Source organism: Amblyomma maculatum, chromosome 6 (genome assembly GCF_055883805.1).
Source record: "Amblyomma maculatum isolate TAMU_Amacu chromosome 6, ASM5588380v1, whole genome shotgun sequence".
In the NCBI taxonomy this organism is placed as follows: Eukaryota; Metazoa; Arthropoda; class Arachnida; order Ixodida; family Ixodidae; genus Amblyomma; species Amblyomma maculatum.
In genome coordinates this window covers 33,381,939-33,399,489 of record NC_139349.1, presented here as the reverse complement: position 1 = coordinate 33,399,489, position 17,551 = coordinate 33,381,939, and the positions used below count along the sequence as shown (strand labels likewise).

The 17,551-nt window shown below is 45.1% G+C and overlaps 2 protein-coding genes across 3 annotated transcripts in view; one reads left to right on the top strand and one right to left on the bottom strand.

Annotated features, from left to right (window-relative positions):
- Positions 1-11,668, bottom strand: part of LOC146185439 (uncharacterized) — a 74,129-nt gene extending 62,461 nt beyond the window's left edge. The window contains exon 1 of the mRNA XM_084606386.1: positions 11,383-11,668. Coding sequence (XP_084462512.1) covers positions 11,383-11,405 — 23 coding nt within the window. The 5' untranslated portion in view covers positions 11,406-11,668. The remainder of the gene's footprint in view (positions 1-11,382) is intronic.
- The window catches only part of LOC146185437 (carnitine O-palmitoyltransferase 1, liver isoform-like), a 114,101-nt gene that overhangs the window by 47,557 nt on the left and 48,993 nt on the right, over positions 1-17,551 (top strand). Inside the window, exon 1 of one of the 2 annotated variants that reach the window (XM_084606383.1) lies at positions 15,960-15,977. The exons of the other annotated variant lie outside the window; for it this stretch is intronic. The gene's annotated coding sequence lies outside the window, so the exon portion shown is untranslated. Of the gene's footprint in view, positions 1-15,959; positions 15,978-17,551 lie in introns of those variants that run through there. 2 annotated transcript variants of the gene reach the window in all.

Below are 17,551 nucleotides of genomic sequence, written 5' to 3'. Positions count from 1 at the left end.
GCGGCCTTTAGGGAAAAAAAAACAAAAAGAAAAAAACGGAGGAGACGCAATGAAAATGAGCGCATGTCATATTACCAAAAATAACCTCCCTCAAGTTTCTCGCGACGAACTAGCCGGAAAAAAGCATCTAATTGACCTTCTTGCAAGATGTACTCTTGGATACATGGCACATAGATTTCTTTTTGTGTTCCCCGAATGAGCGGCTGCTTGATGGTAAGAAAATGAAGCCGATGTCTTTGTCGTGAAGGGCGCGTTTCTCTATTTCAGAGGCATGGGGTCACTACCGTCATGTAAAGTTTTGCCTAAGTTTCAAAGAAAGCGAATTATATGATGGTCTCAGAGCTTTGATGTACTTAGTGAAGAGAGAAGAGAAAACACAGTTGGTTAAGGGCGACTCTGGTTAAAGTATATGTGGGTCGCCTTTTTTTTCGTCATGCATGCTGTGGCATGAGAAACAGAGTTAAGTGCGGATGTCACTTGTATATCTTGATCTAATACTTTTGTAGAGACATTATTTGATGAAACGAGGTTTTCAGAAAATGGATTTAGAGAGACTGAATCTACGAAGTGGCGTTCGCTGAATAACCGTTCCTAGGAATCATGCTCACACGCTGAATCTCAACGAAAAAAAAAAAAAAATGATTGCATTTGATATTCTCCGTTTTTATCTTTTACTTGCACCACACGAGAATTAACATAAAACATGGTGTTTTGGCAATGAGATAGTTTAACAGCATTACTTATCGGTTACTCATCTGAAGCATACCTCAAAATGAATAGTATTATACTTTAATTGGCCCAGATAACACGTAACTGTGATAGTGGCAGCTAGCCTCCCGGTATATAAAAAGTTACACAGTTATTAGTATTAAACTTAACTACAAATAACAAAATAACTATTTTCACTAGCTGCAAGCGGCCGCAGCACATCAGAATTTCATGATTATTTTTCTTCCGAGTAATTTTTCATGGGAGTAGACATCGCGCAAAGTGCGTTCTCATTAATTATTTCTACAGTTAAATAACTCACTCTACGCTTAGAAGTCAGTGAAGTAGCGAATCAGGATACTGAAAAAAAAGGAAAGAAAATTCTGGATTACTATAAACATTTTACTTTCCGATACTAACTGTGCCCGCGCCAATGCGTCTTAGCCAGCTTCCTCTCAGGCTTTCACAAGCTCGCATTCTTTATTGCTAGAGATGCACCTTTTTTTTCTTTAGTTGCATGCTTCACGGGCAATAGAATCGTATCATTTTACGCCATTATTTGAGACCCACCGAGGGTGAGTGAATAAAGCCAAGCCGGATGAAACTATGCTTAAGATGTTTTACCTTGACAGTGGCCTTATGCAACTTAAGGTCAAACAATTACCCGCTGGCCTTTCGCACTTTTACACACCGTTCCTTGAATGCTTACAATCGCTTCGTGGACAGCCAGCTTCTCAGCGCAGCGTGAGACCTCTCCACCTTGGTTGCCAGACAACGCAGAGCAGGAATAGCAGCTTGCAAGAACGGACACCCCCTTGCCAAGCATCTGACCTCCACACTGCGGCGCGTCTGCACAAGCGCGTCAACCCTCGTCGGCTTGTGACGTCGACTCGCCTCGCCCGACACGCACTGCGACACCTGCGCCGAGCAGTGTGACAATGTTGCATACTTTCAGTTCAGTTCAGTTCAGGCGTTCAGTCGTGTCCGACTCTTCGTGACCCTATGGACCATGTCACGCCACGCTTTCCGGTCTTTCACTATCTTCTTAACATCACATAGCTTCATCTGCAATGCCTCGAGAATGCCATTTAACCATCGCGTTCGCTGCCTACCCCTTCTCCGGCGACCCTCAACCTTTCCCAACATCAAATCTTTCTCCAGCGACTCCTCTCTTCTCATCAGATGACCAAAGTAGCTGAGCTTTAACTTTAGAATTTGACCCTCCAATGAGCAGTCAGGGTTTATGGTCGACAATATCGACTGATTTGATCGTCTGGCAGTCCAAGGAACTCTTAAGAGTCTTCGCCAGCACCACAATTCAAACGCGTCAATTCTTCGGCGGTCAGCCTTTTTCACAGTCCAACTCTCGCATCCATACATCACAACTGGAAAGACCATAGCACGGGTTATACGGATCTTGGTTGGTAGACTAATGTCTCTGCTCTTTACTAGGCGGTCAAGGCTAACCATTGCTCTCTTTCCCAGAAGCAGGCGTCTCCTAATTTCATGGCTGCAGTCTCCTTCCGAGGTAATCTTGGCACCCAAGAATAGAAAATCTGTCACAGCTTCCACTTCTTGTCCATTGATGCTCCAGGACTTGATAGGGCATACTTTACTGTCCTCCAAATCTTGCTATTGTCCTCTTGACGAACCCTTCACCTCAAATATGACGCATTCCATTTAATTTCCTTAAATACCCATCGGGGAAAAGTAGGGGCGTTTATAAACAAGGAAGGTTTCTTTAAATCTGCATCGAATGACAGGGGATGTCGACGATATGTTGGGGAAGGCCGTTCCAATTGTTACCTGCGTGAGGGAAGAACAAGGCTGAAAAATTAACAATTCGGGTACGGAACCATGTGGCTAGCGCGGTGAGATATACGATGCTGACATGATTCAAGGGGCGTGATTAAGTGATGAGTATAATATAACTTATGGTGCAGTAACAGGGTGGTTATGCGACGACGAACAGAAGGAGGCGTACAGTTTTAGTCTTTAAAGCTGAAGCACTGACGTTATTCGAATAAGAATAGTGAATAACCTTGCAGCACGATTTTGGACGACTTCAGGTTATCGTTTATGAGGTTAATATAATGTTGATTTCATACGGCGGATGCATATTCTAAATAAAGTTGAACGTGCTACTTGCAGGCGAGTAATTTCACATGTTGCAGGCTGAGGCGAAGGTGACGTTCAAGAAATCCCAATATTTTGTCAACTTATGAGATCGTGTTAGCAACATGTACATCCATGTTGTCTTTGGATAATGCGACGGCTAAGTATTTGAAAGAAGACACGAATTCTAGGAACTCGATAGCAATATTGTACTGAAAAGCGTGACTCTCGTGGCTACGGGTGATGGAAAGGATCTTACATTTTCTTGGATCGAGGGCCATGAGCCAATTTTCCCGCCAGAGTTCGATGTGGTTAACGTCCTGTTTGATCAGTATGGTATTGGTTGGGTATAGTATTGGCGGTGGATTACGCAGTCGTCATGTAAGTGCACTCAGTACAAGTGATAGGTGCTTTCTGAATCGAGCGTTGCTGCGTGTAGCTCCCAGGCACTATACAAAAGGAGCTTGCTCAGCGATACTTCGCGGACAAACATCCGCATTACGGCTCTGTGACGACTCCTATGAAGGACTCCGCCAACATGCCGCATTCACTGCCCTAGCTGCTGCAAGCCTCACAATCTGGATGTTATGCTCGTGCCTAAACACTAGCAGCCGTATAGTCGAGAGATTGCAGCCCATCACATGTCGCCTCGACCAGATCAACAACAAAAAAAAAGACCAGTGACAAATTTAGGACATGCATGCACTGCCTGACGTGGACTGACTGCGGCCACAGCAGATTCCAGGGACACACATTTAAGCAAAGTCAACAGCCCTGCACTTTCACTCATGACGAGTGGGCCGTGGCTATTCCCTCTGCGAGAGACAACGCCTTACAGCGACTGACTTTCCTTCAGGCGTTCCTGCACTTCCTCCTCGGTAACTCTTGAGTGGCTGTCCTCGTTCAACGCTGCGAGATCGTGTTGAGGCCTCTAAACCACCTGGAGAGGGATCTGCCTCTATTTCGTTAGGTTACATTAGGTGGTTTTACTACGCTGTTACTGGTGCTTTCCCAGGGACGAGGACGCAATGCGATCACTGGGCCAAGGAGCACGAAAGGCCGCTGCCTTTCTCACGCTGCGAAGCGTACACCGAGCCCCTCCTATTATTTTTCCCTCCTCTTCCTCTATAGCCAGGTCGTGTGGACAACTTAATGCGGTGGGCCCCGTCGACTACACTCCCCGTGCGACCTTGAGGCAGAGACCATTAGCCGCTCTCCGTCTGTCCATTGTGACACCGAGCAAGGGACGGCGGGAAGGGTTACTAAGCCGCCCGAGTCGGCCCGAACACAAGACAAGCAAGTGAAATTAACGCCAAGAAAGAGGTGGAGGTATGACCAGCAGAGCAAGACTATAGAAGAAACGTTCGAGAACAAGCTCTTGTTCCTCTTGCAGCGTTTTAAGCCGCCAATATAACGCAACTTTCTCTCCCTCTTTCTTCCATTGTCTTTTCCACGTCTGGTATATGTATTCTTGTGGGACGTTGTTTTAACCGGTCTGCACGCTTCAAGCGGCATGCACGTGACGCTGCAGCTGAGTTGAGCTGCCGACCTGCATTGTTCCACTTCGCTTCTTGCGCACAAAGGAAAATAAAATCACGAAGAAATTCAGACGCGTGGCGTGCCCCCGAGCGAAGCAAAGCGCGCAGGTCATGAGGTTGGAGTTCAGCTGTTAGGCAGAAGATAGACATAACCGAAAAATATGCTTGAATTTCCACCATATTCCTAACAATTAAAACTTCCCAAGAACTCGTGTCTTTACAGTACTGAATGGGCTCCTCTTGGTTTCATCTTCTCAGGTGGATGAGCAGACACAGAGTCGAGGTCTCACTTGTGTGCGTGCGTGTGTACATTCGCGCGCACGTGTGCGCGCGCGTCTCACCTGCTACATATGTTTGGCACGCGCCATTAACTTGCCAAACCGCTTATGCCAGGAAAGCCCGTGAACGAGCCAGCAAATAAATGTTCCGTTTTTTCTTTTATTTTTTGCGTTCGACGCTCGTCTGCCTCGTGGCAAAAAACGCTGAACATAATTATCCGGATCGCGCCAAACCTTTCCTGGTGCTGATGGCTGCATTTTTTGGTCTCTATTCCGCTTACTGCTCGTGCGGGAGTTTTCCGCGTACTGTTTTTTCCTATAACAAAATAACCGTTGTCAAATTGTTTTGTTATTTAGTAGCGTCCGCGTTCATCTGACAATTTTCGATTCGCAGCGACAACTATTTCTACAGCACTGTTTTGCAGCCAATTAAGACACCTTTTTTTTTTTTTTTTTGGTTTCAGCAGAAACCTGCAGGCATGACGTTGCACGTGATTATAAGTGGGTCCGCATGAAGGTGTATGCAAACGCTTCCGACACAGAACTTTTACTGGGTTAACGTGTGCCCTAAATCGCAAGAAGCATCGGTCGCGGCGTTAACGATATGTGCACGGTATCATCAGAGCAGGATGGCGGAAACTGTGCTGCTGACAAGAGCTCCGCCGTACCGACACTCGAATAATAAATTATGACCGAGTCCGACGGCCGTGCTCTATCATAGAATATGGCACGGGACATCTTGGGTAACTTGCGCACTTTTTCGTGAAGAGTCCACAACGGCATCGAATCGTCACGATAGATAACTAATTCCCAACTGTGAACGAAAGGCTGATAATGCCTTGCACGTCGAGAAGCAAAAGGCGATGTACAAAAATGAACACAACGAAACATGTGGCGGTAATAATATCGTGTGTGAAGTTACAGCAATAGATATATGTGCCACAGGTCCCTGTATTGCGAAATCCACCATGGTGCGCTGCGCCCCTTCCGCTCTAATTGTTGCGAATTGAGGAAAGACCACTACCGGCTTTAAAACCGTTCGTGGGAAAGACACTCAGCTTATCCTTCGTCCTTCGTGCTTATACATGACGTGTATAAGGAGTGAGACACTTCTTTCGGTATTTCGCTTTGTGCCCGCACACATACAAACTGGACCATAAAGGAAAGGAACAGGGCAAGAGAATAAGAAATACTTGAGGGTGAAATTAATCTTAAGGTGCGTAAACGTGACAAATCGGAACGCGCCCGCAGGCAAGCCTGCTTTTTCTCATGGTTCATCCGCGTGCGTGCTACGAATAACATCGCTCGCTCGGTGTTATTACTCTAATTGCTTTCAAATTGCAAAGAAAAAAAAAAAGACTTCTTTCTCTCCTTCAGAGCATGCACGTCGCGTATACTGCTGTTCATCGGCACGATCTGATTGGGAGCAAGCAAAGTGCGTGCGCGGCAGTGTGTATACGGTATTGCGCAGGCACCGTACAATACATCTTCGGCATTTCGCACATTGCACTGCGGTATGCGTAGTACAGGTCTGTACAGTATGAAACGGAACACAGTTTTAGTCAACGATAGTTTTAGCATTATGAGTACTCAACAATGGTTACGGCACTCGACTGGTGTATCCAGGGATGCGGGAATCCCGGAATCAGCGGCCGCTTTTGGATGAAGGCGATGTGCCCGTGTGCTGTGCGATGTCAGTGCACGCTAAAGAACCCCAGGCGCTTGAAATTTCCGGAGTCCTCCACAACAGCGTCGCTCATAGCCTGGGCCGCTTTGGGACGTTAAACCCCACAAACCAAATCAATTCATTTGCAAGCACAAGTTTTTTTTTTGTCTGTTTTCAGACTAGTTTTCCCTTTGCCTTACATAGCTTTTTAAAAGAGGGGAAAAGCCAGAAAATTTGACTCTGATTTTTGATTGTTCTCTTTAATATTGGGGGTCCTTTCCTGCCTATAGCTTATGACTGAGGGCAGATAGGCAGAGGGCGCTTTCATCCTGCTAACTGAACAAATGTATTAACCGTGTTTTTCTACAAGGTTGATGACTGGGCGTGTATGGAAAATGGACGTGTATTGCTGTGCCTCAAGGCTGCATTCGGACAGAGACGCTTTTTAAGTAGCGAAACAGTATTGCGGCTGTTGTAGAGGAGACCCTCTTTGGCCTAGTACTCATGGCCACAATGCCGTGCGCAATGTGAAGCATTTACAGTCCGATATAACTATATAAAAAAAAGGAAGAAGCATTTACAGTCGGAACAACACAAGAAAAACAAAAACAGCATATTACCTCAAAGGCGCTTCAGCCAATGGTGCCGACCGATCCTCGGGATGCTGCGATTAATTCATTTAAGGCATAATGACCCTCATCTGCCACACCCTGCGTTGTCCCGCTAGCAGGTTCCAGAGGATTATTAATGAGAATCGGTCGACGCCATCGCTGCATGGGGGGTCCTTCGTGGGGCAAGAACCGCTTTTTTCTTCAACTGTATGCGACTGTAGCAAACGACGCGGCGAGTAAGCAGGGTCCATATTCTAAATTTTCGTCGCTATCGAAAGTGTCGCTATCTCCGTGAGCTCGAGTCATATGACTCTCAGGGTGGAAATGCTGGAACCGGAAGTGGTTACTATTTCTGCTTCCGTCATTGAGCGCAACGAAAAAATATAACTGCCACACAATCACTTAATTCACAGCATTCCTGCTGCTCCTTCATGGCATGGACTGAAAACTGATGTGAGCGTTGATCATGGTGACGTCCTGCGAACAGTTCTGGGATAAGGGGTGTTAATTAGCCGTTATCATTACTGTTTGGGAATTCGCAAAAAAAAAAAAAAAAAAAAAAAAAAAAACTTTAGTATGCCATACGCTTACACATCTTGTTTTTCACTCCCGTATGCTTCTACTTCCGTTTTATACCGCAGTTTGAAACCGCAATGCCGGCCTATGTCCACAAGGTTGTTCGCTATTCTATTTTGTTCCAATATCGAATGCCGAAGGTCGGGAGGAGTTTCATATCACTTATGCAAAACGAAAAATGTTAGCCAACAAAGCCAGGACTCGATGTAAAGACAAGAACCAGTATTCAGAGAAAGGAAAAATAAAAATATGGCACTGTTAACCTGCCGTAAAAATACGATTGTGATGCAGTAACCTGGCTTACGGAGTGGAAATACTGCGACTCTTCAACAAATTTTGTCTCCTTCACAACGTAACAACGAACGAGAAATGAAAAAATGTAGCGCTGTGACTCTTCTCCAGCAGCACGTTTTACAGCGCTAGTTACTTACGCTTACTTAACAAAGGATATGAGCATCATTTTTTTTCTTGAAAATGGCGCTTGACTTGGATTCGCTTCCTTAGAGCGTTAGTTAAATGTATATTGTCCGCGCCCTACGCGTGAGGCGCAGGCAGCCGACTCATGCTCTGTCAACGACCACGGGATTTTCCGGTCTTCTTTCGCACGGAGAGCACAGCGCAGTGAGCATCACTGCGGCAGCTATCTCTGGCATTCTCACTGTAATGTGCGAGCATAGATAGCGCCAGGTGATGTGCGCCTCCGTGCGGGGCCGGAAGTGGCGTCCGCTCCCCGAGAATCCAGCTCGAGGCAGCTCACACCCGCCTTGTTTGGGCTATGCAGAATATGCATGATGTACAGAGAGGAAACTGGTCGAATGAGCAAGGCGAAGATTTATAATCGAAGTATTCGCACTTCCGCGTGTGATCCTTTATCGTTCAATGTGGCGCAGCCGACTGGATCAATAAAGATCTTCCTTCGAAACGCCTTCCTTCTTCCCTCTGCTCAGCCAGGTCCTTTCGTATTTAGAATACACCGTGATAGCTCAAGCTTGTAACTAAATGGTGAATTAGGATGAAAAGCCTGAACCGCTTTCCGGGGAATCAACATTGTGGTAGTTACGTAAGTGGTTTTAGTGGACTCTTTTATTTTCAAGTCTGGAATGAAAATTGGCACTGACACAAGCACTCGATTGTCCTACTTGGTTACACCAACAGCGCATTTTTGTTTTCTTTTTTTTCTTTCGTTCTATTCCCATGTTATTTTTGTGATTTCGTTATAGCCGGTAATTAGCCAACCGTTGTCATCTGCAGTTGTTACTCCATATAGAGAACAAGAATGAAAGAAAGTTACGCGCAGACGTTTCACCCCTCGTAATTACGCAGCGCTTTAGATTTTACGTTACTACATCAGAAGCGCAAAGTGCGCTTTCCCACAGCGGGTGCCTGAGCATTTTTAACAATGCATCTGGACATATGCTCGGCTTAGAGGCGTCCGTGCTGCCCTACATTTACGAATTCCTTTGATATGATATCGCTCTCTGAGTGCCGTAAAATGTCGTTTCGTTCACGTTCCGTATCTTCACACTTCGCTCAGAGGCTTTGTCCTGAGATTCGCAAGCGCAAATATCAAAGGTGTACATTCTTGAACATAATGTTCCGATAAAAATTGTGCCCTGTCGCTGAATTTACTGCAGCGAGGACGAGCTCGTGAAAGTGTGTATGTGGCACAAGGCTCAACCTGTATTTTGAGTGAAGTCAAGCGCATCTAAAATGCGTTATGTTGCTCCTTTTGCCGCGAAATGTGTAACATTTGCATCCACGTGAGTTAATATGACCCAACCTGTGTAAATGACCTCTTATAATAACATCAAAACTCTAAAATAAGCACGCGAACTGCACCTTGTAGAAAGAGAGAGGCAGAGAAAGTATAGATCAAGATTTGATACAGTCTGACTTCGATGCGGCACAATTAAGTTTTAGTGCAATCGTATCACGTATTTAGCTTGTACTGCATACGAGTGTCTAACACAGCTCCTAGCATTTGTTGACGCGAGCATTAAGGCTGCAGATAATCTCAGAACTTGTCTGGAGTAAATTTCCTTCCCTGATGGCACCCCCCTTGCAGGATGACATCAAAGTAGCGTCACGCTGATGCTGTTTACTTTGTTATCCACCACTTATAAACTCCAGCCGTGTATCCGTCATCTGTTTCTTCCGGTTATTTCTTCGTTTTCATCTTCGCAATAACACCGCCACACCACGGCTGTAATCAGTTTTGTACGTCTTCGACGCAACGGGTTTGGAGGTTTCGCAGTTGCAAGGCGAAATATGGACAACGACAAATATACGTAACAAGAGAAGGAGACCGTTATGAATCACCGTAACCCAATCCAAAAGTCACGTCACTCTCAGACTTCGTTCTCTGCCATTCTTACGCACGTGATCCGAGCAATGTACATACACCGCGTTGACGTATCAACCGGCGCGGCAAGCGCATACGTGCAAAGGTTAGTGCAAGAAATTAGCTCCCGTCTTCGAGCGCCTACTCACCCTACTGTGGAATGTTTTTGCCAACTCATAGCGATGTTGAAGAACATACCAGCGCCGACAAGTGCCCACCAGCGCCCCTTACAAGCGTCGGACGGTTCTGATACGCTGCGCAAGTATATGTGAATCAATTACCTGACATCCAGAGGGCGGCACTATGCAGAAACCGTTTTATCACTCGCCTAGCACATCGGCGACTTCTCGATAACGTCGAAAAACCGCCAACGCTATCAGCGAGCTTGTTTAAATACACTCAAAAATACGATTTCGTTTCCTCACCGGCTTTGAGATAACACAGAGATAATGGTATGCGGTAAATAAGCTTTTGAATATTCTGACTAACGAAATTTGAAATACATTTTATTGCTGGTTGGTTTGTGGTTTGTGGGGTTTAACGTCCCAAAGCGACTCAGGCTATGAGAGACGCCGTAGTGGAGGACTCCGAAAATTTCGACCACCTGGGGTTCTTTAACGTGCGCTGACATCGCACAGCACACGAGCGCCTTGCTTTTCGCCTCCATCGAAAAGCGGCCGCCGAAGCCGGGATTCGATCCCGCGTCCTTGGGAACAGTAGTCGAGCACCCTAACTACTGCGCCACCCGGCGGGGTGATTTTTATTGCGTACTCTTCTCATATGAAATAAAGAAGTGATTAAAACATAATTATTTGGCGATGGAGGCTGAGGATGTTCCAAACAAGCGTGCTCCTGTTTGGATGTCATTACTTTGCTAAATCTTCGTTTAAAGGTTTAGTTCTCTATTAGCCTCCATACAAGGCTTTCACCTAAAGAAGATACGACGTGGACGTGGCAAAGTGTGGGCATTTCGCAACGTCTATAATTTTGAACATGATTCTGTAACGGAAAGTGAAATTGCAGACGGGAAACAGAGAACACATATGAACAGCTAATATACAAAATGGTTAGTTGTAGTCACGCTGATATATAGTGAGCGCAGCCAAAACTCTATCAAAAGGAACTGATAAAAAGATAAGGCCGGAAAGTTTGCCCATCGATGTTTGGATTTTTTTTTTTTTTGCGGAGATGCTGAAAGCTGAAATATATTCATTGCTCAATTATTGTATCTGCTCCACAACTTTGTATAGAGATCGCCGTTTACATTTTTACTCATTAAATATTTCCAAATAAGCATCTTGTCATTTATTACCGCTATTTTGCTTCAAACTTTCATCACATTCCTGACGACTGTTCACTAAAGCGAAGTGTTTCTTTAGCTGGAGTTCAGGCATTTTAGAGATTCCTGCTTGGCTACCCTGTTACGATGCCGTCTGGCAAGCGAAACATATGAAGGTAAACATTACTACGTCACCGTTTTCGAAAGTGCTTTTCCGGCAGTCCGAACGCTTCACAATCCACCAAAAATAGCGGTGGAAGCTTCACTTACGTGTTGTAGGTAGCGCGACTCATGATGACCGCTTAGTCCCTTTGATGCCTTTGGTCTGTATACACCTCCGACGATGTGGGCGTACGAAGATGTTTTCTTCTAAACCTTCACCCGCACAGTCACCGGATACAGCGCAGAACCGTTACAATGTGACGGAGCCAAGACGACTTGCATACAGGACGCCCTGCCCACCCTTCCCTGACGTCGCGCGACTAACGGTCTTCCAGAAAAAGGGGAAAACCTGCGCGAGATGGAGCAAAAGCATGATCGATCAAGAGGTGCACGTCGGCTTCGTAAACCGCCAGCAGTTTCTGATACGTTGCTGTCAAGTGCCGCCCTGCCCCACGTTATCGCCGCTCGGCCCTCTGCAGACTTCCCAACGCCGATAAAGAGCGGCCCCCTCCCTGCTACGACTAAGGCGCACACGGCCTTCTGGAAAACAGACACAAAAGAAAGCACCTGTGGCGCGAGGTGTATTCTTGTGTACGTGAATACCCCAGAAACCATTTCCACGGTCACCGACGTCACAAGAGTGCATATCAAGATTAGTTTGCGGGTTTGGTTCCCGACTGAAAGCCGAAATGCATGTACATTAGTTTTATTAAACAATGTAGACCCGCCCCGCCGCGGTGATGCAGTTGTCAGAGCGCTTGACAATCGACTCCGAGCCGGGACTGTGGTTTGATCCCGGCCGCTGCTGCTGCTGCGTTTCGGTGGAGATGAAACATAAGGTTCCCGTGTTCTGTGCGGTGTCATGTTAAATAACCATTGGTGGTCGAAATTACCCGGAACCCCCCACTTCTGAGTACTTCATAGCTTGAGTCACTTTGGGACATTATTTATACCCAATAAGTCAAGCTAACCAAATACAGAGCGTGCCGGGTCCCATGACAAGAACAGTGTGCCCTGAGCGTCCTTGGGAGATGGCGTGTCTGCACATCTTAACCCTCATGGACGATGGGAAGTCCACCAGCTGTTAATGATCTTTTTTTTTTCCTGCGTGATGTAACGAAAAGTATATTGTATATTGCGTGATGTAACGGAAAGTATAAGTCATTGACCGCTAGGGTCAATGACTTAATGAATGCCATCATTGGACTAGATTACTTTTTTGAAGTCATACAGGCGATCTCGTTACAGTGAGCTCATTTTATACAACAGGATGAAAAGCGTAAGTTGCGGTTTGATCTTGCCATGAATTGCCGTAACCGTCGGGGATGTGGAAAGCACTTATAGTTCCTTTGGATGGTGCGCAAGGTCCAATGGTTTCAGCGGCCCTAAGTTGTAAGGCACATTTAAATTACAAACTAATCAGGGACCCACGCTAATGTGAGTTTGATCATGACATGTCTTTGAGGTCAGCAACGTGCAGGTATTCGCTTCGAGGATGCGTGCAATTAATGATGATGACAGGAAATTAAATATTGTTTTGTAGTTTGAACATTGTAGTGGTAATTTATCCGCATCTACGTTCGCGACCCCGGCTTGAATGCGCACAAATATCATGTCCGCAGCGTGGCCCAGAGGAACCTCTGTTCGGAAACTGCCTGGTATTCATGAGTACGGGTTGCCGAAAAATATCCCCGGAGTAAATGTCCCCGGACTAAATGTCCCCGGAGTAAATGCCCCCGAGTAAATGTCCCCGGAGTAAATGTCCCCGGAGTAAATGTCCCCGCAGTAAATGTCCCCAGAGTAAATGTCCCCGGAGTAAATGTCCCCAGAGTAAATGTCCCTGGAAAAATGACCTCGAAAGAAACGTCCCCTGAAAAAAAAAAAAAAAAAAAAAAAAAAAACAATAATAAAATAAAAAATAACTTCCTATTTGCGAAATAGGAGATAATGTCCCCAAACGAGTGCAAACCTATCGCACCTAGCCTGGTGCGCGCGGCTTATCAAGGGAGAATTTAGTCACTTTTTCTGATTTTACGTTACATATTTTTTTGTGGCTAGCTTGGATATTATCTGTATATTTTGCTGCAGCCGTTTTTTATTTCCCTTTGCGCGTATCCCCGTGGTGAGCTACAGGGATGTTTATACACCGTTTCCACCTGTCGGCTTGAAAGTGACCGAATATCGAATTGATGCAGGGCGTTTATATAACAAAAAAAAAAATGGCAGCGGTAACAGAGTGATAGCGTCTTGTCTTCGCTTTGTTTGCAGAGGAAATAGCGCGTTGACCACTTGGCTTCGAGCGATGCTTTAGGGTGACCATGCATAATCAACGACCAGTTATGTCTTGCGGATTTGGGCTTTTATTTTCTCCTCTTTCGACCCGGTGGTGCTTTTCGCCTCCATCGAAAAGCGGCCGCCGCGTACGTACGTACATACGTATGTATGTATGTATGTATGTATGTATGTATGTATGTATGTATGTATGTATGTATGTATGTATGTATGTATGTATGTATGTATGTATGTATGTATGTATGTATGTATGTATGTATGTATGTATGTATGTATGTATGTATGTATGTATGTATGTATGTATGTATGTATGTATGTATGTATGTATGTATGTATGTATGTATGTATGTATGTATGTATGTATGTATGTATGTATGTATGTATGTATGTATGTATGTATGTATGATGATGATGACAGCAGCGTGTTACATTGGGCTACTTTTTCAGAGATCGCCTGCTTATACAGCTAGACTAGCTGACACACATTTTTATGGCTAAAAACCTCGCGAATGAGATGTTTCGGAAGTAAGCGGCAAGAATGAACTTAAGTTCTCTTTTACCTTCTTTTTCTTAGGCCTGCAAAAGTCATTCAGTTTTTCACACCTTGGCTTTTGGGGACTGAGACGTTACGACATTGGCGCGACCTTCATACACAATATCGCTTGCTGCGTACAAACAGGACAAACGCATAACGGGTCACAAACCCTCAGAATCTATACTGAGATGTAGGGTGCCTCGTTTCCTTTCTCCGCCAAGGCCAAAGGCATCGATGAGCCCTACTTAGATGCAAGCGAGAGCGCACTTCTCCCGAAGTAGGAACTTCACCGACCTACGACTTTCTTAACGTGTCACAGTAGTGTACGTATTTAAAAGAAAGTGTGGCGTGATGATAGAACACTTTTCTAGCGTGCCTTGATGCACCCTTTCCTTGACGGGATTCCACAAAGGCGGCCTGCTTTGACAAGTAACGAGATGTGACATCTGCTCAAGAAGTTCTTCTGGAAGCCGGCGATGGTCGTTTGGACTGCGCAAAAATGGACAGTATACATGAGTCACGAGTGTCGAAAATTTACTCGCTTGACCACTGCTGGATGGTGTATAGGACTCGCTGGTTGACGTCTCTTATCACCAAGGGCACTTGGCTCAGGGCGCAACAGATAAGCCAGCACCTGGCGGGCAATACGAACGACCTCAAACAATAGGGCGAGCACAAGTTGGCTGCTTTGTTTTTTCTTGTCGTGTATACCTTTCTTTACTCGAGTGCTTTCTTTGCGACTGCCGATAACGAAGAATACTTGAGTGCACGGACTTCGAACCACGACACTAGCCAAGTCCATATTGGACGATAGCTGTGCTTAATGCATAGTTGATTTGCGCCCATGCTATCGGCACGGGCCGTATCGCACTGCGCAGATACTTACAGGACAGATCACCTGTTTTCAAAATCCAGCTATGTGATGTATTTGATAACAGCTCATGATGCTTTCTTGAGGCATAGGGTCGGCGTATTCCCTTTTCCACATGTAGACCGGGCACGATATACGCTGTTTCAACAACGACGTTTCAGCACAAAATGCACACATACGCTGGCGTTTTCGCCGGCGTGTGCTTATTTCTAGTAGAAACTTCGACATGAAAGGACAAATTAAACACGATGCAAAACGAGAAAATTCTAGTTCAGATAAAGTGCCTGGTATCGTTGCACTTATCACTTCCGTAATTTGCGATCGCTCTTCGGGAGCGATATCTAAGGATGGTGGAGCTATATATTTGCTGGCATCCTTCAACTACTATTGTTTCCATTATTTTCATGTTTGAGTTTTCTACTCCCCGTTTTACGAGTATACGACCGTAAACCCCAGTTCTGTTGCATAGTTTAGCTTGTGCGTTGGACCTGTCAGCGACGTAGTGATCAATTGATATGTTAGTGTATGCGCACACGCTATAGCTGTCTGAAGTGATAGGATATCGCTGTTATCTGGCACAGGAAACGAAAGGGGCATTAACTTTTTTTCTTTTCTTTTCTCTTTTCTTTTTTTCATGCACCGTTGTGATAGACCGAAAGCGTTTTCCTCATCCTTAATTAATGTGTTTACTAAATATGATGGTTCTTCCCGTGTGCATGCTTTTGATGCCTTCACGAATACATGAAAATTTCTAAATATGTAGACAAAAAGATATATATCTGGAGAGAGAGAGAGAGACATTTCGTTATGCAACCACCACGTCAGCAATTGCTTGCACAGCTTACTTATTGATAAGCTGATATCATATACTGTCAAGTGCTCAGAAGCGAAGCGAAGCGAGAAATAGGACGGGAAGTTAGCCTCACTTTGCACGCGCTTTTAAATTCGGATGCCGATGCGTAAGCATGCACGATCGTGCGACGACAAGGAGTTATAGCAGGCAAGGTGAGAATCGCAATTTTTTTTTCACAGCCATGATCACTTTACATGTAACACTCGGTCATGATTATCGCTTCTATATTATGATGCATTGCTTGCAAGGCGGCGTACTGGCACGGAGGGGTAACTCCTGGGAATGCAAACATTCATTGTACTCCGAACTTGGCGGCAAAACTAGGCCTAAGCACGTGGTGCGTTGCTTTCTTGATCACTGAAATATAAAACATTTCATTTCCGCTTATTTCTATATATTGGCAATTATTGAATTTATATCCAGATATTCTGTTTTAGACTTGTGATCACGCGATTACGTGGCATGCAGCAATCGAAAATTATTTGAAATTTGTTGACATAACTTTCTCCCTCTTTTCTGAAAGCCCATCTCTTGGTGCACCTGGAAGAACTGCAATTGTGTAAAGCAGTGTTCCTTGAACACTGCTGTGAATGAAGCACAGTTTGCGATGTCCTAATGATTCTTTGAGTACGGTCGCCGCCTCAAATGTGCTTTCGTCATCTAGCTTAGTTCTTTCCACTGTAGCTTCTTTTTTAAGCTTTAAGTGAGAAAACACTCTACTTCATGACCAGAGCTGCAAAACAGGAGCCATATGTGACCTGGAAGTTACATCGTCAGCCTAGCAAAGTAACATTCAAATAGATAAAAGAGCGCGTTGGAGTGGAGCGGATCCCGAAGCCAGCAAGTTCTCTTGGGAAACGAGTACGAATTTCGTACCCGCGATCACACATTATTTACTGCCACCCTTATTACAGCATAAAACACCTTATGCTGTGTGTTGAACGTCATTGCCTTCATATCACACCGCTATCTGTCATCTTAAGATGGGTTGAAGATGAGAGTTGGTTTGACTAATAAACTTGGGCGCCGTCGTGGTAGTGTAGCGCATGATTGGCGCGCTCAACTGCTGTGCCAACTGTGCGGGTTCGAATCACGGCCGCGGCGGCCGCTTTTCGATTAAGGCGAAGAGCAAGTCGCCCGTGTACTGTGCGATGTCACTGCACGCTACCGGAGCCCTTCACTACGGAGTCTTTGATAGCCTCAGTTGCTTTAAGGCGTTAAATCCCACAAACAAACCTTAGGACTTCGCTTATCCCCAAAATTTGGGTGGCCGACTGCCGAATATTATTTTGCGCATTTCGTAGATGGTTGACCCACCCAATTTTAATGGCGGTCCATATCCCAAGTAGCACCGCAACGCTATAATAACGTTATTTATATGCTTGAGTCAAACGTTAATACATTGTTCTTAATGCCATTTTTTTCTAACGTTGCTTAAACGTTATGCGCGCACGCAATTATAATGTTAATTTAACATTATACACACGCTTATATAACAGTTTAATAACTTAAAATAATGTTAAAATAAGAAGATTGAAGAACCAAACTCCGCAGTTGCTATATTACGCGCATGCATGATAGCAGCTTCATCAAGTTTGCATGAAGAATTCTATAGGAGCAACCACAGCACAATACAACTTATGTCGAACTCACCTGTTGCTGTAACCCGGGCTGATCCTATATGTACGCTACCCATGAGCACTGCCCTCAAATGTGTTAGTGGTTA